Source organism: Bidens hawaiensis, unplaced genomic scaffold (genome assembly GCF_021521415.1).
Source record: "Bidens hawaiensis isolate Kalapana, Puna unplaced genomic scaffold, B.hawaiensis_p1.1 tig00025571_1, whole genome shotgun sequence".
Classification (NCBI taxonomy): Eukaryota; Viridiplantae; Streptophyta; class Magnoliopsida; order Asterales; family Asteraceae; genus Bidens; species Bidens hawaiensis.
The window spans coordinates 217087-244793 of record NW_027494083.1 but is presented as its reverse complement, the minus strand read 5'-3'; the positions used below and the strand labels follow the sequence as shown (position 1 = coordinate 244793).

Sequence of the window (27707 nt, the reverse complement as noted above, 5' to 3'; positions counted from 1 at the left end):
ACCTCTGAAACATCGTGCGACGGTTTCTTCTGACTGTGTCAGGACGTGCAGGAAGTTATGGTGACGTGACAGTACATGGTCATTCCAGACGCTTTTTCAGACGCGTGGGCGCGATTTTTCGGGCGCGTGGCCGCGAAATTGATGGTACGCATCCTGTCAACAGCTGTTGCCAGCTTGCTTTTTGCCACGTGTCATAGTTTCATTGCACCTTTGATTTCTCTCTCTTCCGCATTAAATGCATCGCATTAATTGCGATTAGTATATAAAGGGGGAGAGGGTTCTTTGTAATCCACACTTTCACTCTTCTCTTCATCTTTTAAGCGATTTCCGGCGAATACTCCCCTTTTCAGGCAAGCATTCTCTCGAAATCGCTTTCTTCTTTCCTTCACAAGATGTCGTCTCGTGATGTTGAATCCACAGCCGATGACAAGAGTACTGCTGGCGAGTGCCAGTGTGCTCTACCTGGCGATCTGTACCGGTATGTTGTCAGGAAGTTCATGCTCGAGTCTCTCGAGCCTGAGTTTCCTGAGCCCCATCAGACTGTGTACGATGCCCCCAGAGGCAAGATCGGGGTTTATGCAGCATTCTTTGTCTATGGGAATCTTAGGTTCCCATTGACAAAGTTTGTTTACCGTGTCCTTGAGAGGCACGGTGTTCATTTGACCGAGTTGCACCCCATGGCGATCGCCAAGATTCGCCACTTCGAGTGGGTGTGCCGGATTTTGGGCATTGAGCCCTATGTTGACCGCCTGATGACCTTCTATACTTGGAGGTGCATCCAGGGGTGGTATACGTTGATTACCCGGGTTAAGGGTTTGAAGATTTGCGCGACCGAGCGCAGTCTTCGCGCGTGGAAGAGGGAGTTCTTCTTCATCTCCGCTCGCGCCATCCCCCTTGCCATGAAGTTCAAAAATGGGCAAGCTCTTCCCAGCCTTCACGCCTCCAACTACGAGGAGGCGGAATGGTTTTCGAGGATTTCCCGGGTCCAATCTCCGGTTTACCGGTTTGCGGAGTCCGGGATGGTGATGGGGATGAGCCGGGTGTGGAAGGCGGCGGATGCGCAAAAGGTCCCAATCGTCCTCGAATACGGTTCGAACTCTGTTCCTTACGGTATGCTTTGTTTCCTTTTGTTGATTTTGAATTTCTTCTAACTTTTTTCCTGTTTATTTCAGAGGGGAACGACCTGCAGTCGCTCCTTAACCCGCGGGAGGCTGATGGTCCCGCTCGGATGGGTACTCGCGCTCTAGACGAGAACGAGTTGCCCATCCTCGAACAAACTGCGGATCGGTTCGTGGAGGTCTACCCGCTAGGCCATGAGATCCTGAGCGCCAGGCGGCCAGGTAAGGCGCTCTTCAACCCTCGACCCCTCAATGTTGAAACCTCTGCTGGAATTCCTCTAATCGTATGTTCTGATGAGGAATCCGCAGATGGTCCTCCGTTGGTGCGGAAGAAGAAGGCTGCCGGCGGGAAGGGAAAGGAGAAGGTGGCCTCCACTGCCGATCCGGTGCTTTGGTCTGACTCGGAGACCGAGAGCGAAGAGGTGGCGGGGAATCCCGGTGGTGATAAGATCACCATTCCGGAGGCTGTGACAACTGTCACCGAAGAGCCCAGGATGACGACGGTGACCGGCGTGAAGAGGCCGGCTCCATCGGGTTCATCCCCGCCCGTCCGTACTTTCAGGCTCAAGAAAACCCGTAAGTACAACTTCCTTTAGCTTTTATCTTCATAGTTTAATATCGTTCACTTATCTTCTTTACGCAGGCGTGGATGTTGATGCATTCCAGGGTGGAGCGCAGAGGAGTACCTCTCCGCCAATGACGGTAGGCTTGGTCAGCCTACCTGAGGCGTCGACCCAGGCGCCTGCGCCTGCTTCCGCTGGTTCAGTTGCTCACTCCTTTGAGCCGACTGTTCCAGCTGAGATGACGTCACTGCCGGCTGTGAGTGCGATTTTTACAGCATCCTTCACCGAGCCGGCGGTTACTATTGCTGCGGATTCCGCGGCGGCTGCTACCATGCCCTCGCCATCGGCAACGACGGCCGGTCCATCAGGTACGCATGGGGCTTCTCGCCAATCTTTGCCACCTTCCCATCTGCCTGACCTCTTGGATGGATTTCCTTTGGGTTCAGGTGATGGGTTCGGCGGCTATCGGCCTGTTATTGACCCTACAGGTGCGTAGGGTTCCTTTGGCCCCTTTTTTATATATATTTTTTATCATCTTTTCCTAACTGCTTTTTGTTTTTTGCAGTGTCGGATTCCAATGAAGTGTATGTTCCACGATGGAACATTCGCCGAGGAACAACCCTTCGCACCCCTGTGGAGTGCGTGGAATGGGCTCGTCACGCTGCTCCCAGTGGTGCGTTGAGGGAAGCCATGGCTAGCTACCAGGAGGGTAGGCTAAGCAATGAGCTTCGGGTTCTCCTGGCCCGGATGCAGCCGCGCGTCGAGCTGCTTTGTCGTGAAAACGACAAGTTAAAAGCAGCTCGCCTTAAAGAAGTGGCTCAGGCGCGGGCTGTCCGGGAGGAGAACCAAAGGCTTTCCGCATTAGCTGCGGAAAAGGAGAAGGCCTTCAAGGCCCTCGAGGTTGAAGTTCAAGCTCGACTCGAGGCCCGTTCCAAGGCTGCCCAAGCTGTTAATGAACAGCTTCGGCTGGCTAAGGAAACTGCGAGGAACGCAACCGAGAGGGCCACCAAGGCTGAAGCTGTTGCTGAGCCTCTACGCGTGGAGAATGAAGAGCTTAAAGCCAAATTAGAGGCTCTCCAGCAGGCTCATGATGCCTTGGCGATGGAGGACGCAAAAAAGCTCCAGGAGATCTTGGACCAGAGGGGGGTGCTTGACCATACAGAGCGGAAGCTAAAGGGCGTCGAAGAGGCTGCGGCTAAAGAAGTGTTGCTTCCCAACCTCAACAAGAGTGAAGCCGAACGCGCCCGTAACGAAGCTCAAGCTGTCCTCCAAGAAGCTCTGGTTGCCAAGGAATGGCTTCTTCGAGAAGCGTTGTCTCAGGTATGTTTTCATGTCTTTACGCTTTTCTTTGCAGATAGAAAAGGTTTTGACACTTGTATATTTTCTTTTGTAGGTTGTGCATCGGGTCTTCTCAGAGACATCTTACGACGATGCTATGAGCGCAGCCCTCAACGCTTCTCACGAGGATGGGGAAAAGGTCGGCTTCCTGCTTGGTCTAGGGTTCGTTGAGAAAGGCATCCCGCCTTCCAACTTCCCTTTGTATAATGTTGATACTGAAGCTGTTTACGACCAAGCAGTGAATCAGTATGCTGCCTTCCCGCATCCGGTGGTGGAGAAGGTGAACGAAGTCGCTGCTGCTGATGATGGGCTAGCTATCCTCAAAGCTTTCCTTGAACTGCCACGCTCTACTGATGGGGCTGGTCCAAGTGGAAGTGGCCCTGAAGCCTGATCCTGAAGATCCCTTCCCACTGCTAGGATAGATTTAGCTTGTATAGATTTATTTTCTTGTAGGCGGGTAGTTACCCGGCCATTCTTGTAATGAATATTTATGAAATATAAATCTTTGTGCGGGTAAGACCGCTATTTTCTTTGGATTCCTTGCTTTATAAACGTTATGACTTGCATACTTTAGTTTAAATTAGCAATTTTCCAAGTGTAGAATAAGTTAACCTTTGAACGTGGTAGATAATAGGTGTGAAGTTTTGCTTCCTCTTTCGTGATTGTGCGGGTAGGACCGTCACTTGCACTTAGTAGGATGGCTAAACTTTACCCATATCTTACCTGCGTGTAGGTTTTCCTCATCTTTTCTTGAGGATAAGTTAACCTTTGAACGTGGTAGATAGTAGGTGTGAAGTTTTGCTTCCTCTTTCGTGATTGTGCGGGTAGGACCGTCACTTGCACTTAGTAGGATGGCTAAACTTTACCCATATCTTACCTGCGTGTAGGTTTTCCTCATCTTTTCTTGAGGATAAGTTAACCTTTGAACGTGGTAGATAGTAGGTGTGAAGTTTTGCTTCCTCTTTCGTGATTGTGCGGGTAGGACCGTCACTTGCACTTGGTAGGATGGCTAAACTTTACCCATATCTGACCTGCGTGTAGGTTTTCCTCATCCTTTTTTAGGAATTTTGTTTTGAACCGTTCGACGCGCGGTTGTCAATAGGTTAGTGTTCAGTTTCCTTTCATGATTCATGCCGATAGACCGGCACTTTCATTTAATGGGATAACTGAACTTTTCCCCTTCAACTGACCTGCGTGAAGGTTTGTCGTTTTTTGGGTTTATGCGGGTTTTGCCGCCTTCCCCAGCCAACGTCTTTTCACGTAATTATGCGGTGAAAACCGGCATATTAGTGTTTAATAAATTAACCGTTCGACGCTTGGTGGTTGATAGGTTAGTGTTCAGTTTCCTCTCATGATTCATGCGGATAGACCGGCACTTTCATTTAGTGGGATGACTGAACTTTTCCCCTTCAACTGTCCTGCGTGAAGGTTTGTCGTTTTTTGGGTTTATGCGGGTTTTGCCGCCTTCCCCATGCAACGACTTTCTACGTAATTATGCGGTGAAAACCGGCATATCCGTGTTGATAGTTCATAAAGTATAAATGTAAAATCATCAGCATCGATGTTTTAAGGAGAATCATTTCCATTAGAAGTGGCTCTTAGCCTTTTCTTTACAAATTTGGAATTGATTTACATGCAAACTGTGTAAATGAGCTCCCTTCCATGTTGTTGGGATGGGAGTGCCATCGAGCCGATACGCACCTGGTTCGGGATCTCGTTCTTTACGCAGCATGTAGTCTCCATATTGAAGCTGGAATTTTATTCGTGTTTTCCCCAGCTGGGGTTCTTCACGCATCAGCCTGCTCAGCGTTCATTGCGCCACGAGGTGCGCGAGCGTCCCATCTCTGACAAATGCTTCGACCATGTCCTTTACGTCTATGCATTCTTCGGTGTTGTGGCCTTTTGTCCTGTGAAAGTCACAGTATTTGCTCCGATCAGCATTGTGACGATGTCGGATTATTTGAGGCTTTGGCCATGGGAGCTTCTCGGTGGCGAATATCTCGGTGACGCTTTTGGTGAGCGGCGTCCATATGGAGTTCTGGGTCGATCGTACGTTATCCCTTCCGCCTAACCTATGTTGCAAGCCGGATGAGGTGTCAAAGTTTACCCTTGACTGCCAAATGCCTAGCTTTCGCTTTTTGTTTAATCGGGCGGTAAGGACGTTGTCTTCCCTTGTCTTCTGGGTGTAGAGGTTTGTGCTCTGTGGGAGATCTCTACCCAGTTGCTTCTCAGTTTCCGCAAAGCGTTTTGCTGCTGTCATGATGGCATCCCATGTGGATGGCATGCCATCTTTACCCGTTAAGGTGCGGATGAGCTCTGGGTCGTTCGCGCCCTGGATGAAAGCAGCGCGAACAAGATCTTCACTAATGTTACCCAGACTTAGCTTCTTCGAGTTGAAGCGAGTGATGAAGTCTAACAAAGATTCATCTTTCTCTCGAATGCATTTGAGGATTGTCCATTGCTCCTCGGTATACTTTCTTTGCTGGCTGAAGTGTTGGCTAAACTTCTGTTGGAAGTCTGCCCAGTCGTAGATGTGGTTGACCGGTAGACGATCGAACCACGCTCTAGCAGCCCCCACAAGCGTCATTTGGAACATGTAACACCACGTAGGTTCCGTCCAACTACTGACGGTTGCCCCCACTATGAATCTGTTCAAATGATCGTCTGGATCAGATATACCATCATATGTGCCTATGCTGGACATTTGTTTGGCACTTTTTGGGGCGATTGCTTCCGCAATGTCCCTTGCAAATTTGGACGTTCCCGCATTTGCAACGTTTGGTCTGAATGCTTTGGAGAAGTCACGTGGACTTCCACCTGTGTTTATTGGTTTGAAGGCTTCTCCAAAATGCCTTCTCGGTTGGGAGTCCGTTTCCTTACGCTTCCCTTTCGCCCTATGGCGAGGGTTCGCGTCGGAGTCGGATTCCTCCGAGTCATCGTCCAAGTATTCGAATTCGTCTGCCTGTTGGACGGAACGCAAGCGTTCGTCCAACTCAGCTTGGAATTCCTTTTGTCGCGCCTCCGCCCATGCCTTAACTTCATCGAGAGTTTGGCGGGGGAGTCTTCGTTTCTCAAACTGGGTATCGGTGAATCCCAGTGAGCGATTATTTACTGCACTTGCCCCAGCTTGGGTAACTGGGATAGCGTTCGTAAAATTTACTTCACTTGCCCCGGCTTGGGTAACCGGGGTAGTGTTTGTAAAAACTGTGTTGCCGGTATTCCCCCCAGTAGCTGGGGTTGTGGTTACCGGAGTTTCTTTAACCATCTTTGTAGAAGTTTGAAAAAACTGGAGAAAAATAAAGTTCTAGCTTTATGCACGGATGGCGCCAATGAAGAAACACTAACCGGACCCCGGGCAGATTACGGGTAACCTGGGGGTTAGATAGATGTTTCCCACGAGGGGTTAGACCCAGAGAAGATGGTTCTTCTGATAACCTGCAAAACAGACACCGTGAGCTTGTCACTGAGAAGGGGGGGGGGGGTTCCTCCTTGTGACCACCCTCCGGCGTGAGAATCAGACTAGATTGCTCTTTAAATATAAATGTATATCAAGAGATTGCTAGAGCAGATATCAGGTATAATATGATGATACAAGATAAGATAAGATGGTCATACCATTTGTGGTATTTATAGCCGAAGGTAGGTTTCCAAGGAGGTGTGGCCGGCTGCAACAGTATTCCTGTTCCACCAACAGTAGCCTACGCACGTGCCCTGCTGGTAGTTGGTGGGTAGGCAGTGGCTGATAGTGACCAGGCCTGCTGTATACTATTCCTTTTCCACCAACTGCCGGCTACGCACGTGGTATAACAGGAGTTGGTGAGTAGGCAGCGGCTAATAGTGACATACAGTACAGGAGCATGCTGCTCGCCATACTGTTGTCAATAAGCTGTCGTATCTTTAGTCAGATCTTTTCCCATACCTCGTCAGGTACAGTACAGAAGATCTTCCCGTATCGTACGGACTGGCTTATTTGGGCGGGAGTATTCCCCCTCCCGCCCTTGTGCGGGATTGTTCCCGGCTTCGCTCATTCCTTCAGGTGACACTGAATGATTGAGAGCTAAGTACCTTGTGCGTGTAGCCTTGCTGCGCGGGTGGCCTTCCCTAATGGCTTGTATCCGAGGCTGCGGGGACAGGCGGAGTCCTTCACCATTGGGAGGCATTTCCTGCGGGAACAGCTTGCGTATTGCGCGTAAGGACGTCACGTCTCTGAGCATGGTTGGTCCTGCGGATCCAGTTGGTTTCTGCGCAGACGTCCCTCTTCCAGGTGAGTCTTGCGGGTCCAACTGGGCTCTGCTGGGACCTACCTCTTCAGCCCTCGAATTCTCATTGTATTATCTGAACACACATTTTTTTGAACAACTAAACACACACCTTATTTATTATATCATCATGCTCAGGTTTGAACCTAGATCTCCACCAAAGAAGCTTTGCTTCTTACCACTAAGCTACAACCCAAACACATTTTTCTGATTTATCATCCAACTTACTTCTAACAATAGGCACATGTGCATAGGCAATGCATCCAAATGTTATTGTGTAATGTTGGGTTTCCATACCAAGCCTCATATGAGTCTTGCCTTTTGAAGGCACTTGTTGATGCATGATTTAACAAGTAGTTTGGTGTATAAAAAAGTGATCGAAGAAGTGAATCTTTGAACATTATAATGGATATTCAAGCCTGTAAATACTTACGACACGTAACAAATCAAAACTCAACTCCTTACACATATCACCCCAGATATCTCTAATGCAATCAAAACGAACTAAGCATGAATTATAGTAAAATATAGCACGACATCCCATAGAAGCATAACATAATTATGCTACAATTCACGACCATTTTTTCTCATCTATTAGAACTTCATGACTGTGTTGGGGTGTCACAAATGGTTCTACTCATTAGTGCAATATCAATACGTGACATCTGTCTCATATGTCATCATCTCGAATTTGTATTATGTAAGTAACTAGGTCTGATTGAGTCTTACCCGGTTTATGTAAAGAAAAAATAGTTAGACCCGACCCCGAACTGTTTAATGTTATGCTTAGAACTTGAGAACTGACCTTATTGTAACTAACCATGTCTAATCCAGCTAGGTTTCATGAATCTTATCCGGCTTATGCTCACCAGTAGTAATAGATACGAACATTAAGGATATGTTAAGCATTTATATCATCATTATTATTATTACCTATAATAAATAAACGAAACCCCTAAAATCCTACGTGTCGCGATGTGGTCGCTCCCTCCTTTTATGGAAGCCACCAGATTGCTTGATTTTTAAATGGAGGCCTCTCATTGATTTAACTCAAATTCATGGGTATGGGTCTTACAAAAACCAGATAACTTTTAAACGGGTTATAACATCTCCTTAAATTAAAAATTAATCTTACTAATTATTTGATATGAAAATCCTATAAAATAGGGATATACTAAAATTTAATATCTATTTATAATTAATAAACAATTTTATAGCAAAAAACATAAGTGGGTCATGAGTCACCAAATCTAGACAGCTTTTAAACGGGTTATAATATATCATTTATTTATGAAACCCTTTCATCATAAAACCCTAAGTATATTATTAACTTTCTTACAATAAATAAAATTAAAATCCAAAAACTAAATCTTAAAAAACGAAAAATGTAAAACAACTATTCTCTCAAGCCATCAGATTGCTTTATTTGTAAATGAAGGCTTCTCACGCATTTGACCCGAATTCACGGGTAAAGGTCTCAGCAAACCCAGAGAGCTCTTAAACGGGTTATAATATCTCATTATATTAAAAATTAATCTTATAAAATATTTTATATGAAAATATGGACATATTAAAAATTAATAACTTATTTAAGAAACAAAAAAAATAAAAATCTAAACATACATATATAAATATTAAAAATCCAAAAATAGTTATTATTATTATATACTTTGTCAATCGTCATAACACAATTTCCCGTCATCTGATTTAGCTTCTTGTTTCCCAAACCTCCCAAGAACCCCCCTATGAAGCTCCTCCGTTCAATCTCCTCCGGTAGGTTTTATTCTATTCACTTCTTATATTTTTTATATTCATCACACTAATTCAATACATTCATTTTCATTCTCTCATCAGCCAATCGGCAGTCACTGCTGGCAGCAATTGGCCGTCGTGGGTTTACGGCTTCCGCCGAAGATTACGCCAAGAGAAACTACGCCAACAATGTCTCCGAATACAACACTGTTATCGGATCCATCACCTCTCAACGAAGGTATAATTAATACGCTTTTTATTATTATTATTATTATTATTATTATTATTGGAATTGGTAATTGCAAACCCTAATTATGTAGGAATTGGTTGTTGAGAGATGTGTATGATGATATGATGCTCGATGGAGTCAAGCCCGAAAAGGATACTGAAGAGGTAGGTCCCAGCAGAGCCCAGTTGGACCCGCAAGACTCACCTCAAAGGACGTCTGCGTAGTTGAACCCGCAAGACTCACCCCCAACAGGGACGTCTGCGCAAAGGCTAAACTCGCAACCCCTAGAAGAGGGACGTCTGCGCAGAAACCAACTGGGCCCGCAGGACCCACCATGCTCTGAGACGTGACGTCCTTACGCGCAGTACGCAAGCTGTTCCCGCAGGAAAAGCCTCCCAATGGTGAAGTACTCCGCCTGTTCCCGCAGCTGCGGATACAAGCCATCAGGGAAAGCCACCTGCGCAGCAAGGCTACACGCACAAGGCACTTAACTCTTAAATAATTCAGTAATGTCACCTGAAGAGGAGATGAGCAAGCCGGGAACACTCCCGCACAAATGAGCCAGTCCGTACGATACTGGAGGATCTTTTGTACTGTACCTGACGAGGTATGGACAAAAGATCTGACCAAAGATACGACAGCTCACTGACAACAGTATGACGAGCAGCATGCTCTTGTACTGTATGTCACTATTAGTCGCTGCCTACTCACCAACCTGTCGGAGGACGTGCATAGCCTGCAGTTGGTGGAACAGGAATAGTACACAGCCGGCCTGGTCACTATCAGCCGCTGCCTACCCACCAACCACCAGCATGGCATGTGCGTAGTCCACAGTTGGCAGAACAGGAACACTATTCAGCCGGCTGTACCTGCTTGGAAACCTACATTCGGCTATAAATACTCCAACACATTGGAATGGTATTATCTGACATCTTGTATCTTATATCTTATCTCATATATTGATATATTACCTTATATCTGCTCTAGCAATCTCTTAATATACACTTATATTCAAGAGCAATCTAGTCTGATTCTCACGCCGGAGGGTGGTCACAAGGAGGTACCCCCCCCCCTTCTCAGTGACGAGCTCACGGTGTCTGTTTTGCAGGTTATCAGAAGAACCATCTTTGCCGGACCTAACCCTCGTGGGAAACATCTACTTAACCCCCAGGTTATCCGTAATCTGCCCGGGGTCCATTAGTGTTTCTTCATTGGCGCCATCCGTGCATAAAAGCTACAACTTATTCTTTTTCAGTTTTTTCAAAACTTCTGGAAAGATGGTTAACGTTACTCCGGTCCCCAGGCCAGGGAGTAACCAAGAAACCCCGGTAACCACAACCCCAGCTACTGGGGGGAACACCGGAGAATACACACGTTTTACGAACACTACCCCGGTTACCCAAGCCGGGGCAAGTGCAGTAAATTTTACAAACACTACCCCGGTCACTCGAGCCGGGGCAAGTGCAGTAAACAATCATCCCCTGGGATTCATTGATACCCAAGCGGAAAGACGACAGACGAGGTTCCCCCACCAAACACTTGATCAAGTTAAAGCGTGGGCGGAAGCACGTCAAAAGGAATTCCAAGTTGAGTTGGATGAACGCTTACGTTCACTCCAACAGGCTGACGAATTCGGAAGCACTCAACAGCTCATCATGAGCAATGAGCGCGAGTACTTGGACGATGATTCGGAGGAATCCGACACCGACGCAAACCCTCGCCATAGGGCGAAAGGGAAGCGTAAGGAAACGGACTTCCAACCGAGAAGGAATTTTGGAGAAACTTTCAAACCAAAAAACGCGGGTAGAAACCCACGTGACTTCTCCAAAGCGTTTAGACCAACTGTTGCAAATGCGGGAACGTCCAAGTTTGCAAGGGACATTGCGGAAGCAATCGCCCCGAAGAGTGCCAAGCAGATGCCCAACATCGGCACTTATGATGGTATATCCGACCCATACGATCATTTGAACAGATTCATAACGGGGGCAACCGTCAGCAACTGGACGGAACCCACGTGGTGTTATATGTTCCAGATGACGCTGGTTGGAGCAGCCAGAGCGTGGTTTGACCGTTTACCGGTCCACCACATCTACGATTGGACAGACTTCCAACAGAAGTTCAGCCAACACTTCAGTTAACAAAGGAAGTACACTGAAGAACAATGGACAATCCTCAACTGCATCCGAGAGGAAGATGAGTCTTTACTAGACTTCATCACGCGCTTCAATTCAAAGAAGCTAAGTCTGGGCAGGATTAGCGAAGATCTTGTTCGCGCTGCTTTCATCCAGGGCGCGAAGGACCCAGAGCTCATCCGCACCTTAATGGGTAAAGATGGCATGCCATCCACATGGGATGCCATCATGACAGCAGCTAAACGCTTCGCGGAAACGGAAAAGCAACTGGGTAGAGATCTTCCCCAAAGCACAAACCTCTACACCCAGAAAACAAGAGAAAACAATGTCCTTACCGCCAGACTAAACAAAAAGAGGAAGCTAGGCATTTGGCAGTCAAGGGTAAACTTTGACACCTCATCCGGCTCGCACCCTCGGTTAGGCGGAAAGGATAACATGCCGTCAAACCGGAACTCCAGATGGACGCCACTCACCAAAAGCGTCACCGAGATATTCGACACTGAGAGACTCCCATGGCCAAAGGCTCCAATAATCCGAGAGCGTCACAACACTGATCAGAGCAAATTCTGTGACTTCCACAGGACAAGAGGCCACAACACCGAGGAATGCGTAGACTTGAAAGACATCTTCAAAGCATTTGTCAGAGATGGGACGCTCACGCACCTCGTGGCGTAATGAACGCTGAGCAGGCTAATACGTGTAGAACCCCAGTTGGGGAAAACACAAATATAACTGCAGCTTCAATGTCGGAGACTACATACTGCGTAAACAACGAGATTCTGAACCAAGTGCATATCGGCTCGAAAGGCTCGATGACACTCCCAAGAACATGGAAGGGAGCTCAATTACACAGTCTGCATGTAGATCAATTCCAAACTTGTAAAAGAAAAGGCCCAGAGCCACTTCTAATGGAAATGATTCTCCTTATCACATTGACGCTGATGATCTTACATTTATACTTGTAAACTTTCCATACTGAAATGCCGGTCTTCACCGCATACATAAGTGGGGAAGTAGGTCGTTGCGTATGGAAGGCGGCAAAACCCGCATAAACACAAAAAACGGCCAACCTTCACGCAGGTCAGTTATAGGTAAAGTTGGGTCATCCCACTAAATGAAAGTGCCGGTCCTACCCGCACAAATCATGATAGAGGAAACCCAACTAACCTATTGACAACCGCGCGTCGAACGGTTAACTTATTCAAAATACTTAGAAAATTTCTAACGGAAGGATGCGGAAAACCTCCACGCAGGTCAGATATAGGTGAAGTTTAGCCATCCTACTAAGTGCAAGTGACGGTCTTACCCGCACAATCACGAAGGAGGAAGCAAAACTTCAACCTATTATCTACCACGTTCAAAGGTTAACTTATTCCAAACACTTAGAAAATTTCTAACGAAAAGATGAGGAAAACCTCCACGCAGGTCAGATATAGGTAAAGTTTAGCCATCCTACTAAGTGCAAGTGACGGTCTTACCCGCACAATCACGAAGGAGGAAGCAAAACTTCAACCTATTATCTACCACGTTCAAAGGTTAACTTATTCAAAACACTTGGAAAATTGCTAAGTTAAACTAAAGTATGCACGAGCGAATCATATATTGTTTATGCGGCAAAACAAGTGCCAAATTAAGCTATAATATGCATGAGCAAGTCAACGTCTACAAAGCAAGTCATCCAGTGAAAGTAGCGGTCCTACCCGCACAATGATTTATATTCCTTTATAATCCAAGTATTACAAGAATGGCCGGGTATCTACCCGCCTACAAGAATATAAATCTATACAATGTAAACCTATCCTAACAGTGGGAAGGGATCTTAACGTTCAAGCTTCAGGACCACTCCCCCCAAACCCACTTGTACCCGCACCATCAGTTGGCTGTGGCGGTTCAAGGAAGGTCTTAAGAATGGTTAGCCCATCATCAGCAGCAGCAACTTCGTTCACCTTCTCCACCACCGGATGCGGGAAGGTGGCATACTGGCTCACTGCTTGGTCATATACAGCTTCGGTATCTACATCATATAAAGGGAAGTTGGAAGGCGGGATGCCCTTCTCAACGAACCCTAGACCAAGCAAGAAGCCGGCCTTCTCCCCATCCTCATGAGAAGCGTTGAGGGCTGCGCTCATAGCATCGTCATAAGATGTATCCGTGAAGACCCGATGCACAACCTACAAAAAGAAAATGTGTCAAACTTTTTCTAAGTACAAAGAAAAGCGTAAAGACATTATGAAGTTAAGCTTACCTGCGACAACGCTTCTCGAAGAAGCCATTCCTTGGTAACCAGAGCCTCCTGGAGGGCAGCTTGAGCTTGGTTACGGGCGCGTTCGGCTTCACTTTTGGTAAGGTTGGCGAGCAACACTTCCTTAGCAGCAGCCTCTTCAACGCCCTTTAGCTTCCGCTCAGTATGGTCAAGCACGCCCCTCTGGTCCAAGATCTCTTGGAGCTTCTTGGCGTCTTCCATAGCCAAGGCATCATGAGTCTGCTGGAGCCTCTCTAGCTTGGCTTTAAGCTCCTCATTCTCAATGCGTAGAGGCTCGGCAACAGCTTCAGCCTTGGTGGCCCTCTCAGTTGCGTTCCGTGCAGTTTCCTTAGCCAGCCGAAGCTGTTCGTTAACAGCTTGGGCAGCCTTGGAACGGGCCTCGAGCCGGGCCCAGTTGGACCCGCAAGACTCACCTCAAAGGACGTCTGCGCAGTTGAACCCGCAAGACTCACCCCCAACAGGGACGTCTGCGCAAAGGCTAAACTCGCAACCCCTAGAAGAGGGACGTCTGCGCAGAAACCAACTGGGCCCGCAGAACCCACCATGCTCTGAGACGTGACGTCCTTACGCGCAGTACGCAAGCTGTTCCCGCAGGAAAAGCCTCCCAATGGTGAAGTACTCCGCCTGTTCCCGCAGCTGCGGATACAAGCCATCAGGGAAAGCCACCTGAGAAGCAAGGCTACACGCACAAGGCACTTAACTCTTAAATAATTCAGTAATGTCACCTGAAGAGGAGATGAGCAAGCCGGGAACACTCCCGCACAAATGAGCCAGTCCGTACGATACTGGAGGATCTTTTGTACTGTACCAGACGAGGTATGGACAAAAGATCTGACCAAAGATACGACAGCTCACTGACAACAGTATGACGAGCAGCATGCTCTTGTACTGTATGTCACTATTAGCCGCTGCCTACTCACCAACCTGTCGGAGGACGTGCATAGCCTGCAGTTGGTGGAACAGGAATAGTACACAGCCGGCCTGGTCACTATCAGCAGCTGCCTACCCACCAACCACCAGCATGGCATGTGCGTAGCCCACAGTTGGCAGAACAGGAACACTATTCAGCCGGCTGTACCTGCTTGGAAATCTACCTTCGGCTGTAAATACTCCAACACATTGGAATGGTATTATCTGACATCTTGTATCTTATATCTTATCTCATATATTGATATATTACCTGATATCTGCTCTAGCAATCTCTTAATATACACTTATATTCAAGAGCAATCTAGTCTGATTCTCACGCCGGAGGGTGGTCACAAGAAGGTACCCCCCCCTTCTCAGTGATGAGCTCACGGTGTCTGTTTTGCAGGTTATCAGAAGAACCATCTTTGCCGGACCTAACCCTCGTGGGAAACATCTACTTAACCCCCAGGTTATCCGTAATCTGCCCGGGGTCCATTAGTGTTTCTTCAGATACCTTTCGGGCATTGATTGCTGGTACTATGAAAGCCGTCCGCTTGCAGGACTGTTTCTTCTTTCGTGATCAGATGAAGTCCATGGGTCTCATTCCCGATGTAAGCTTGCATATCATGCTTCGGTTTCGGTCGCTTTTGGGATGATAAATAAAACCGAACTGAAAACTGGAACTTTGGTTTATAAAAGTTTTGAAAAGCGTTCGGTCTCGGTCTTTCTGGTTTTGCCATTTGAGTTTGAAAAAAAATAAAATTGGCTTAAAGTTATGAATTTGGGTCTAAATCATTTTGATAATTAATAACTAAGTGATTATTTTACATCTGGGATAAAATATTTGAGCTACATATTTATTAAAGTCTTATTAATGGAACATGTAGGGGTTCTGTTTGGGTTGGTTTTGGGCTAAAACCAAACCAAAAACTGAAACTTGGGTTTTTAATTTTTTGAAAATAGTTCAGTTTCAGTTTTCTCAGCTTGATTCGATTTAGTTTCGGTCTTTTCGGTTTTGCCATTTGAGCTTGACAATTTTGGTATGAAATAAAAAAATCGGCCCAAAATATGAATTTGGTTGTAAATCATTTTGACAATTAATAACTAAATGATTGTTATACATTTGGGCTAAAATATTTGAGTTACATATTTATTAAATTCTTTTAAATTACTTGATTTTTTTACATAGTTTGTGACTCATCTTTTGGGCTTTAGGTTATTTAGTTTTCATCTATATTGCTCATATCTGTTAAGCTGTTATAGGTTGTTTTGTACAACTTCATGATCTCAACATGTGGGAAGTGTAAGAACTCTGCTGAAGCAACACGGGTATATTTTCCCTGTATCTTTATTATACCTTGATAGGCAATAGCATATGATGTTATTATGAACTATTAATCGTTTTGTTGTTCTTGTGAGTAAAGATTTTTGAAGAAATGAAGAAGCTTGATGTAAAGCCTAATGGACAGACATTCATCTGTTTGATTAATGCATTTGCAGCTTCTGGTCGAGTAGATCAAGTGTATGCATTTCAGTGTTTACTCAAAGTTTTGTTCCCGTTGTTGCTAATTCGGTTAGTTAATAACTGGTGTCATTTCAGATACGCGATTATTCGTGACATGACGCCGGTCTTGGTTTAAACAAGTTTTGCTATGCGGGGCTCATAGCTGCACATAAAAACAAGACACCATTTGCTAATGACACATCTGCCAAGGTAAAGTTAAAGAGACTAATCTTACTATATTTCGTGTGTTTAAAATGTACTATTCAATAAAGTTGAGTTTTTCATTTGTTTGAAAAGATTCTGGAGCTTGTTGAGCAGTCAAAAGGGTGGTCTTCAATAGAACAAACAAGGGACAGTGCTGAAAATGTCATGATGGGCATTACTGAGGAAGAGTTGTATAATATCCCGACTGCTAATTATGTTAACAGAAGGGGTGGTTTTGTGCAAAGGTTCTTCACAGTATATCATGTTGCTTTTCACGCTTGTGCTGACCTTAAAGATGTTCAGGTACTGTAAAAAAAACTTAAATTTGTTATGATCGTTGATTGCTACGTTGTGACTATTAATCTTTTTGCCATGTTTAATGTTGCAGGCGGTGGATACCTTCAGGAGATGCTAAAAAAAGAGAATAAGAGTCCTGATGTCTTCATATTGTTGCAAATTATGAGGTAATAAGTAACAGAAAGAATCTGCTTAATTACTTTCGTCTCTTACCTGAACTGCTTAATTGATTTTCCGTTGTAATTAAATTTAGGTGTTACTTAAATTCTGGAGATATTGATCGCGGGCTTAAAGTATTTGAAGATTACATGAGCTCTAACAGCCCACCTATGCCAGAGCTATATACTGTAAGTTTGGGATAATGTTATTTAGTGACGTGTAAACAACAAATACGATTGTTTTGCTGCTATTTTTAACCAATCGAGTACTTTCTACCGTAGATGCTTATAGAGGGAGCAATGACTGGTTACACTCCCAAGGGTATGGAAATAGCTCTAGAAAAACTGGTAAGCTACTATTGATGTGGCACCATATATCTATCCATCTATCTCCTTTCAAAAAATATCTGTTCATCTATCTATACACATTCATACATACATTTAAAGGCGAGAGTTCTAGGCAGAACGCAGTTTTCTGCAAGAACAGAAAGAAGAACCATTTGTTCAACTTAAAAGCTTTTAAAATACAAGAAAATGGTTGAATTGCAATTTTTATTTATGTATTCCAAAATCAAAAAAAAAAATTTGAACAAGTTTTGTATATTTATAAAACCTACACATGCATAGGTAAACATTTAAAAATCAGAAAAACATTAAAACTTAATTTTGTGGTTTTTTGTGTACATAGCATAGATATTTGTATGTAAGAAGTGAAAATTTTAAAGTATATGAACCATTAATAGAAAAATTAAATGATTTAGGTTTTTTTTTCTCGCATATATTTAGTGTTTTGTAATGAACCTCTCCTTGTATATGTGTGTGTGTGTGTTATATATCAGGATTACTTCAGAATTTCTAATAATTTAAGAAATTAAAGAACTATATGTAATCACAAATTAATTATAATAAATGACAAAAGTATCTGTATCCTCAAATAATATTAAATTTATAAAATAAATAAGTAAAATGATTGGTTTTTAAGAGTTATTAAATTATCTGGAAGTTCTGAAATAATCCTGACACACACACGCACACGTGTGTGTATGTGTATAATTGTTTAATATGTAATTGCTGTCTATTTTGTTGATTCAGAAAGAGATGAGTGATAGGCGTTTTAACCTGTTCCCTCAACAGGCAATGCCCTCCTCCTTAAAGCTTCTGGTGAAAAGGTAAGCAGGCTTCAAAATTTTTATTTTTTAATTTTTTCTTTGCAACTTTTTTTAATCTATTGTTAAGTGTTAAAATTATTCCTTTATTAAATTTAATTCTTTGTTTGCAGACTGGTGGATACACGATCGCTAATATGGTATGGGATCTAATGCAAGCGCGTAATTTTGTTCCATCTCTTCCTGCTGTTCAAGCATATTACAATGGCTTAAAGGTGAGCCTCAAATCAATTCTTTTAATCTCGGTGATGGGTAGTTTGTTAATGGGCAAAATGGTAGCTGACAATTTCAAAAGTTATATTGTTATTGAGTTTTTTTTAATCACGATTTAGGATCGAGAGATACCTGAAGACGATCCAAGATTGTTGGTGGTGGCGCGTACTATGGACAAATTGCGTGGAAGATTTGGATGGATTCTGGGACAATTTGGAGACAGAAGTTAATGATTATGTGGTTTATTGAAGTATTTGGTTTTGTTGTACTCTAGGCAGAAGTTTTGATATTTTTTGTTTCTCATATGATTGACACAAAACAATTCCCGCTTTGCTAATAAGTGGTAATAAAAGTCTTTGTTGCCATTCTAAAGTTTGTGCTTTTGATACAATACGCGAAACTCCATAGAATTTTTGGATTCAGTGTCGTTTCTTTTTTCCGTCATGGTACCTGTACATGGAGATATAAATTTTTTCATCTTATTATTCTTACCTGTAAGTTGCTAATGTATACCCCTCTTGAAATAGCAGTAGTTTGACTTATGAGGTAAACATTGTGACTTTTCAAGCTTACAAGTTACAACTCTCTTGGACTTTACAAACAAATGATCACCAAATATCAGTTATGTTTTTGGATTTATAAAGGCTTGAATTCGTTATAAATAAGATTCCAAACCTTGATGAAATAATAGCAGTTCGGAAATGAAAACCGAACAAATTTAATTATTACAGTTATAACCATTAACGGAAAATCAACACTGAATCAAATGTTTTAATTCGTTACCATTTTTACCAAAAGTGTCTGTTTATATCAATGGCGGATATTATCAGTTAGCACATACATGATCACAAAACCGCGATAGCTAGGTTTTACAGGGGGGCTATCAATTGTCTTTCAAGGTAACACAAAATATGATTAGTAGGTTGGCAAACCTTATGTACACATGAAAACCATTTTCCTGTCATTCACACATCATAACTGAGCCCATCCACAATAGCAAGAAACCAGTTGTACTAGTATATTACATGTTCCAGCATTTGGAAACGATAACATATATTACACGATCTAAAATCAACCACAACACCCGCCACTCTGAGAAACTGTCCCCTCTCTTGCCCCTGTGCCTTGAGGACGCCCATATCCCACCTTGATCCCAGATGACTAATCGTTTCATATCACCCAAAAACAAATTAAATTAATAAAAAGGTCCCATTAACCCAAAGTATATAAAATCAAGCTGAAAAATGAATAGTGCATAGGTTTACCTCATTGGACACATCAAACACACCTTCCTGAATCTTCTGAAGTATCTTCTCAGCCGTCTTCAGAAAAGCCTGTATATAATCCAATTCGTTTTATAAATGGGTTGATTTGGGTTGTTTCTATCACAAAACAGAAAATTTTGACAACTTCCCAAGTCGTTTATTAAACGATTTAACAAAAGTAGTTAACTATTTACAAATTATTTTAGAAAATGGACGAAAGTTTTTGTGGATAGACCGAATCCTGATATATTTAAACCCATACTAAAAAAATGGCCTGTTTCAATCTGACCCAATTACACTCGTTACCAGGCATGTAAATGAACCGAATATGCAGTGAACCGTTTGGGGGGAAGTTCGTTTATGTTCCTTTAATTCAATAAACGAACAACGATGAATAAAAACTTTTGTTCATTTAGTTAAACGAATGAACATGAACACATGTCTCATTCGTTCACATATGTTCGTTTATGTCTGTTAGCTTATGTTCATCCACTTATGTTTGTTTAAGTTTGTCCGTTGACGTTCGTTAATAATATATTCATTTAACTATTTTTTGGCCCATTACAACTTGGTTTAATTTTATTAACATTTTTGGCCCAACCCATTGTTCTTCGCATTACTTTTAATAGGTTTTTAGCTCAGCTCTGTTTGTTCATTTTTGTTCAGTTATGTTCATTAAATTGTTAACGAATGAACATAAACAAGCGCGAACAAGTTTATCTTCTTGACGAACAAATAAGAACAAGAAAACCCTGTTCATTTACATGTTTGTTCAATCGTTTGCCCGGTTAAAGTTAAACAAACGAATGAACATGAACATGCTCTGTTCATGCTCCTTCAGTTTGTTTACAAACCTAGTAGTTACCAAACCAGCCCAACTCATATATTTGCTTTCAGTACCTCTTCAACGTTTTGTGATGTTCTTGCAGATGCTTCTAGAAACAAAAGCCCGTTTTCCTTTGCAAACTGTTCTCCTTCCTCTTTGCTGACAGCCCTTCGGTGAGAAAGATCACTTTTATTCCCGACAAGCATGATTGTCATGTTGGGATTGGCGTGCTGGCGTGCATCTTCAAGCCATCCAGCTAGATGGTTGAATGTTTCTCTCCTAAGAGAGTCGACCACAGTCAAACAACACTCGTTATAGATCATGAATGATATCCTAATAAAGATTACGCATGATAGTTATATGTACCTAGTAATGTCATAAACCAGAAGTGCCCCAGCTGCTCCTCTGTAATATGACCTGGTGATTGATCTAAATGATTCTTGCCCAGCCTAACAGTTAATAAAAACAAAGGATGTAACAATCATGCATTCTGTAAGTAAATACAACAATATCTTTTGGTCGAAGATTTAAAATAAATCACATCAGAAACAAGTGATACATGAACACTTCTATTCTTCTATTTGATCCAACAATCAAGTATAGAATCAAACTTCATATTTCTTAACCCTTTTCAACCACTATTATATAATATTCTATTAATAGTTTTTTTCATTGTTGACCTTCTGTCACTTTTTGCAATACATTTTCCATTTTTATCATTTGTCATATCTTCACTTTTCTGTGTCTTTTTTTTTTTTTAATTTCATCAATTTCTTTTCTCTGTTTTCCACTTGATTCAAACATAGCCAACCATCGGCTAGCTATAGCATCCTACATAATACAGTAGAAAATTACTAATATCACCAAACGTTCTGACACAAATCACGAATGCACTTACATTTACAGTTTCTAACGTTCAAGGGCATCGAACCACTGATGGATATAAGGCATAGTCAGTTACGATATAGATATTCTTTTAATTAACATAAGCACTTAGCTCAAGCCTCAAGATGAATAGTGGTTGACTAGGTTATCTTATCAGATTATCATACAAACTCAGCATTCAACTTTCTTCATTCATGTCTTATATTTGTAGTCCAACTTCCTGCTATCAAGAAAGAACCAACACACTCAACTTTCTTCATACATGTCCTATATTTTACTTTACTTCAACTTAACCTTATCGGCTAATATTATCTTGAATCATCGGGTACGTTATCACCCTTGGTCATTCTTTAAAATAACCAATATCATCTAGTCACCTTTCTCTTAGTTTTGTTAAATCAACTGTTACTATAAAGTCTATGATCCTAGAATCAGATCAACACTCTATATGCTTATGTTCAGCATTCTCAAACAGAACCACAAACTTTCACAGTAATTAAAGAACATATTGCAGGCTAAAAGTAATATTCTATGACAACAACAATGAAATAGTATTATAACTTATAACAAGGTACTAGGGCTACTTACAAAGTAACACAGTTCAAAATCAAAACCCTAGATATCATCAAAAAACAAAAACAATCATCACCACTATTTTGCACTAAATCATTAATCCTCATCAATATTAATCAACAAATTCCTATTCAGTCAATATCGGTGCTATAGCGGTTATCGGACCTCTAGCAGAATATCGGTACCGATAATATCAGCGATTCTCCGATATCAGTGTTTGAAGTCTTAATCAGTTCCTACTTGCTACAATTGTTAGTACTTTGTAAGTTACAAAAGGTTGCTTTGATAATGGTAGGAGAGTATACTGAATTGTTAAGTGTTCAATTGGTATACATACAAATTCTGCATGATATTAAAATTACCGATATCTCAAATAATAATTTTTCCGCATAGACAAATTCACAGCAAAAATAGTGCTAGCAACATGGAGCAACCGAATCGGTGGCCTAAAAGACTTACAGTGTCCCAAATCTGAAGCTTGACAGGCCTGCCATCAATGGAGACCATACGAGCACCGAATTCGACTCCGATGGTCAAATCATGAACCGGTTGAAACCTCTTGTCGGTGAATTGCAACAACAAACAAGATTTGCCTACGCCTGAGTAGACAATAACCAGTAATCAGTACTTAGATCGGTTTGATTTGGAATTAGGTTTGTTAACGTGGAAAGTGGACGTAAATGTGTTAGGGTTTACTCATAATGATGATTAGAGTAAAAGAAGAGATGCATAATAATAGTACCTGTATCGCCGATGATTATGTATTTGTAAAGGTAATCGTACGACATTGTATTATTATATTGATTGATTGATTGATTACCCTAACAGTAAGTAGCAAACGAAGAAGGAAGATGATGAAGGCTTGTGTCGGGGGTTTAATATGGTTTGGCGATGAAAACTTGACGTGGCGGACACCCTTCAATTTCATTGATAAGATCAAGGAACTTCTCATTGAACCGGCTTTATTAACTTTTAGAACGAGGTTAATAGTTTAAAAGATGTTTGGTAAACTATAAGTTTTTATGGATTTTAGTTTTTTTAAAAGTTTAGAAAAATTTTAACTTTATGAACTTTTGGGTTTGATAACACCGTTCTCAACTATTTCACCACCAAGAAAACCCTTTCAGCTCTCAAATATACATCCTTGCCACCACCTATTAAGCATTGCAGGTCTCAACTACATCCCTTCAACCATCAATTTAACACATGCAGCTCTCAACTACACCTCTACCACCATCAATTTAACACCAATTTCACACATGCGCTCTCACCTACATCTCTACCACCATCAATTTAACCCTGCAGCTATCAACCACACCCCTGGCTATCCTCTCTTTGATTATAAAACACAATGTGTAGTCCATTCCAAACCGTGCTTGACTTATTGCTTATAAGTTAATCCAAACACTTTCTTGAAAACTTCTTTTTGAAAAGTCATATGCTATAAGTCCTTTTTACAAGAAGTCCTTTTGGACTTAAATAAGGAATCCCAACACACACACATTAGTAAAGCTAAGATCAAATGAGTGAAGGAATCCCAAACACACCTTAGTAAAGCTAAGATCAAATGCGTGATAAGTCAGCTCGGGTACTCAAGTTGCATTTTCCAACTTATATGAAGAATACTTTTAAACCTTTCTCTTTGTTGCTAACCATGTATGCTAATATAAAAGATAACTAGGCTTGATTACAAGTAAATGAGTCAAAATTATCACATAGCTTTCATGAGTTGGATTCACCATTCCGACCAAACCTTTAAATAAATCATGTTGCAAGTAGAAGCATAGATATCATGATAATAAATTAATAATGATATGAATGAGAGCAGAGACAAGTGAAGACAATCTTGAAAACACTCTCCATCAAACTAGACAACTTTATATACTTTGTTTAACTCACTCGACTAGTTTTTTCTTAGCCAAATCAGACCAATTGAAAATGCAGTGCATTAAGGTTTACGAAAACTAAAATAACACAAAATACGGGCCCGCATACAAGAATAACACATACAGGCTATCACCTGAACAAAACCCTGAAAGACAATCAGCAACTATAGGAATAATGTCATAATGATACTTAAAGTTGAAAAATTATTACTGCAGAATTGCAGACATTATAGAGATACAAAGTTCAGACTAAAAGAATTAAACTTGAATATCATGATGTAAGTTGACACCCACTTGGGCGCTGATGCTTTAGTCTACTTCTAAACTAATTTGTTTTGAACAAAAATGGGGAATTAACGAACCAAATCACTGATAAATATCGCACTTAAAAGCGTAGAGTTATATCATTAAGGAGCTCGGTCAAATGGTTTTGTATCATTATAACACGTGTCCCAAACGGCTTCCATTGCATCTTTAGCTGCTGCTTTTGAACAGTAAGGATTAGCTGCCAATAACTTCATTACTCTCCTTCTCACACAGTCCTTCATAAAGAAAAAAAACACACATAGTAAGAACTTAAAAAGATAAAAACTGATTACTATTATAATTATTGTGTGTTTAAAGCAAACAAACTTACTTGTTCATGGCCTCTTATTTTGACAAAACCTCGCAACAGTTCCCTCTTATAATAGCAATCACCACTAAGATGGCCAGCACGGATCTATTCAGATATAAACAACAAAAATCCAAGGCCATTTGAAGATCAAGATCTTAAATGCACAAATTAAGAGAGAATATAAAAAGGCAGATAAGAATTCAGACCTCGCTACATGCATGATGAGCACAATTAGTCCAGTCCAAATTTGCAGCTCGACAATCATCAAATGCATGGATCAACTCATGGATAACCACTTGAGTCACCTCATCTTGAATGGTCAAATGATTACTGCATACTACAATCTACAACATTTAAACAACATTCAAAGATTGAAAGAATTGAAATCAACATGAGCATATAGGAAGATAGAAATTATCAAATGAATGATTGTCAAGTTAAGGGCTGCAAACGAGCCGAAGAAGGCTAGTTTATGTTCGTCCATTAAGCTTTTACGGGACAAGCGAACGGTTCACGAACACCAAACCAAACGAAATTTCTTGTTCATGTTCGTTCATCAAGGAAATGCACTTGTTCGTGAACGGTTCACAACACAAAAGAACAGAAACAATGTTTTATTTGATTTAGCTAACCGAGAATAGTCAGTGTCAACTGTTCGGTTCGGTCCGATCCAGCTACCAAGTATTTGTTGGTGTTTTTTTCTAGCATTCATATTCATGAATATGTTAATACGCACATAAACTAATCACATAATACTCATAAACCATTTGTGCTATATAGCTAATAATAATTTTGCTTGCATCTATATGATAAGATTAGAAAAAGTCAATAATAAGCTTTTAATGAACAAACATAAGCAAACAAACATTAGCGAACGTTCACGAACACAATTGAACTAACATGGCCTCTATTCGTGTTCATTCATTTAGCCAATCGAACGAAATTCCTTGTTCATGTTCGTTCACTTATTAAACGAAAGTAATCAATTATGATTTATTAAAAATTGCCCCTTCTCCACGAACATGAACATAAAATTTGTGTTCATTTAATTAAACGAACAAACATGAACACATGTTCCCTTTGTTCGTTTGTGTTCATTTATGTCAGTTATGTTCGTGAAGTGTTCATTTAGATTTTAAACGAAGGAACACGGGCACAAATATTTGTTCGATTAAGTGTTGGTGCTCTTTTAAAGTTAAATGAAGGAACAGCATGTTCGTGTTGGTTTGTATTAATTTAACCTAACGACGAGTAATAAACTGTCATTTATCAAGCATTAGCATTTGGTACTTTGGGTAAAACCGAAGCATAATGAATTAAGCTAACGAGAAGAGTATAACATGATTAATGAAGAATGAATTAGTACCCCTTCACCGCGAACATAGCCGCCACTCATCCGCTGGTCGCAGTTGACGGCCTTGATGAAATTGGGGGCAATACTGCAACCGCTTTTCTCCAAATGCTCCCGTAGAAACTTCACCGTTGGATCTGGATGTGATTAAACAGTTCAATTATTGAAACGTATAAACCCTAGAAACATATATAGGAAATTACTTACTTCTAAGGCTCCCTTGGATCATCTCCTCGCATTCCTTCACCGGCATGCCGCCGGAGGCCGCTGCAGAATCGGATCCGGCTGAGCCTGACATTTTGTTAGATGGAGCTGTCAACTGGTGTGTGAGACTGGTTGTGTTATTATTAATTATTAATCGAGTAGCAAGGCAGGATTTTTGACATTTCAGGAGTTATTTTTATTTTAATTTGAACCAGTAACAAATCTATGTCACTCTACTCTATCGCCCCACATATATAGTCAAGGGAGGGGGGGGGGGGGGGGGGTGTACCCAAAACTCTTCATTTTTGCCGTCGTCGACATGGAGTATGGAGTCAAACTGCCACATGCAAAACTCTTTTTTACTCCTCATCTAGTGAATTATATTATCCATTTGTGTTTAAAAGTTAAAACAATCACCTATCTTTCTCTTTATTTAATCTATATCAACTTATATATATTTTATAATTAGTTATTTTATATTTCGTATTTATTAAATAATAAAAAAAAATATAATTACTAGAAAAAAATATACTTTAAAATCAAACTTAAAACACCCAGTATTTTAAAACACAAACGGATAATAACCAAAGATAAAACAACAAAACCATCTCCATACAACATCTTCATTACGTAAATGAAAGTGTCTACCCGTATATACATATAATAGATTATTATAGGTTTTTTATATATTAATAATTTAGCAACTTTTTATTTTTTAAAAGGTGCCCTTGAAAGTTATCATCTCATTTCCATAATGAGTGTGGTTATTGTCTTGTTGGGCTCACATGAATGCTTTAAATAAAGTTTGTTTTTTCGATACGTTATGATAATGACAGCCACCTCCAATAAGGCTTTCATGGGTTTGAATTTTAAAATTAACTCCACGTGGGATTTCAAGCATCCCTTTCAAGCATCCCATTGGAGATGCCCTAACAACTAGGGATGATCCTATACCGGTACTGTAAATCCCGATCCCAAAAATCGTAAATACTTGGTACTGATATTGAATATAAAGTTTGGAAAATATCGATATCTGTACCGTACCGACACCGAAACTCAAAACTTTGATACTGAATACCGACTCGGTACCAAATCAGTACCAATACCAATACTGAATTTGCCATCCTTACTAACAACAATAGCATAAGGTGGATATTAAACTGGATAAAAATAAAATAGTAAAAAAATGGTAAAAACAGTTACAAAACCATACAAAAGCTTGAAAAAAAAACAAATACGAAATAGAAATCAGTAGGGGGTCGATAGGGAAATACGACAATCAAACTTGCGTTCAAGTCTGTTATCGCCTCTCTTTGTAAGACTGTCCTCTATCAAGGATATCTACTTTTCACGAAAAACAGTCCCAAACTACTCTAGTTTTAAAGATTTTTTTAATCGCTTTTGTCATTGATAAAATGAAAGTTTAATTGATTGCTTGAATGCTAGCTTATTTGACTGCCTGATGTTTAGATTGAATAGTTGATTGATTATTTGACTTTCAAGTTCAGGGAATTAATATGAAATACATTTAAAAAATAAAACTTGAGCGTTTTCTTCTAACATACCCAAACAAATTGAAATATTGATTTCTTATCAGTTTCCTTTAAACAAAACCAATTTCCTCTTATCAGACCCTATAATAAGAGATGAAATTAGAAAGACATACTTAACTAATGGTCCATACCAATCAATATCAACTTTCCACAACAAGTGACACGCCATACTTTGCTTGATAAAAATGATGGCTGTAGTAGAATGTAAAACAAACATAGTAGTTTGCTATTGTCGATGCTTGTTCAAGGTTTACTATGTATATCATGAAGATGCATTTGGTAACGTAGATAAATTAGATTTGCTTATTCGTCGTGTGAGTGATGCTAATAGTCTACACAATAATTCAGTTAAAAATGTATAGATTCGTCTAGACAGTATAAACCGATACATGTTTGTGAAAAACAACCGTAATGTTAAAAAAATTAAAAAGCGAGGGACACAT

The 27707-nt window shown here is 41.1% G+C and overlaps 2 protein-coding genes and 1 pseudogene across 3 annotated transcripts; 1 reads left to right on the top strand and 2 right to left on the bottom strand.

Annotated features, from left to right (window-relative positions):
- Positions 1-7683: 7683 nt before the first annotated feature.
- On the top strand, positions 7684-18398 carry LOC143571769 (pentatricopeptide repeat-containing protein At4g35850, mitochondrial-like; annotated as a pseudogene). Its single transcript, XR_013142153.1, has 14 exons — positions 7684-7699; positions 9133-9268; positions 9351-9427; positions 15074-15174; positions 15827-15892; positions 15988-16085; positions 16164-16277; positions 16365-16574; positions 16660-16735; positions 16822-16915; positions 17009-17074; positions 17819-17895; positions 18006-18107; positions 18225-18398. The product of XR_013142153.1 is annotated as a pentatricopeptide repeat-containing protein At4g35850, mitochondrial-like (transcript).
- Positions 18399-19116: 718 nt separating this feature from the next.
- On the bottom strand, positions 19117-22229 carry LOC143571760 (ras-related protein RABB1b-like). Its single transcript, XM_077057102.1, has 5 exons — positions 22114-22229; positions 20563-20645; positions 20271-20475; positions 19371-19439; positions 19117-19266 (listed from the first exon to the last, which is right to left on the bottom strand). The coding sequence occupies exons 1-5, from the start codon at positions 22159-22161 to the stop codon at positions 19177-19179; spliced, it is 495 nt and encodes a 164-aa protein (XP_076913217.1). The 5' UTR covers positions 22162-22229; the 3' UTR covers positions 19117-19176.
- A 1510-nt stretch (positions 22230-23739) lies between these two features.
- On the bottom strand, positions 23740-25784 carry LOC143571759 (mitochondrial inner membrane protease ATP23-like). The gene is made up of 5 exons (XM_077057101.1): positions 25715-25784; positions 25523-25644; positions 24363-24500; positions 24178-24261; positions 23740-24082 (listed from the first exon to the last, which is right to left on the bottom strand). Exons 1-5 carry the CDS (start codon positions 25758-25760, stop codon positions 23948-23950), a joined length of 525 nt encoding a protein of 174 aa, XP_076913216.1. The 5' UTR covers positions 25761-25784; the 3' UTR covers positions 23740-23947.
- Positions 25785-27707: the final 1923 nt, after the last annotated feature.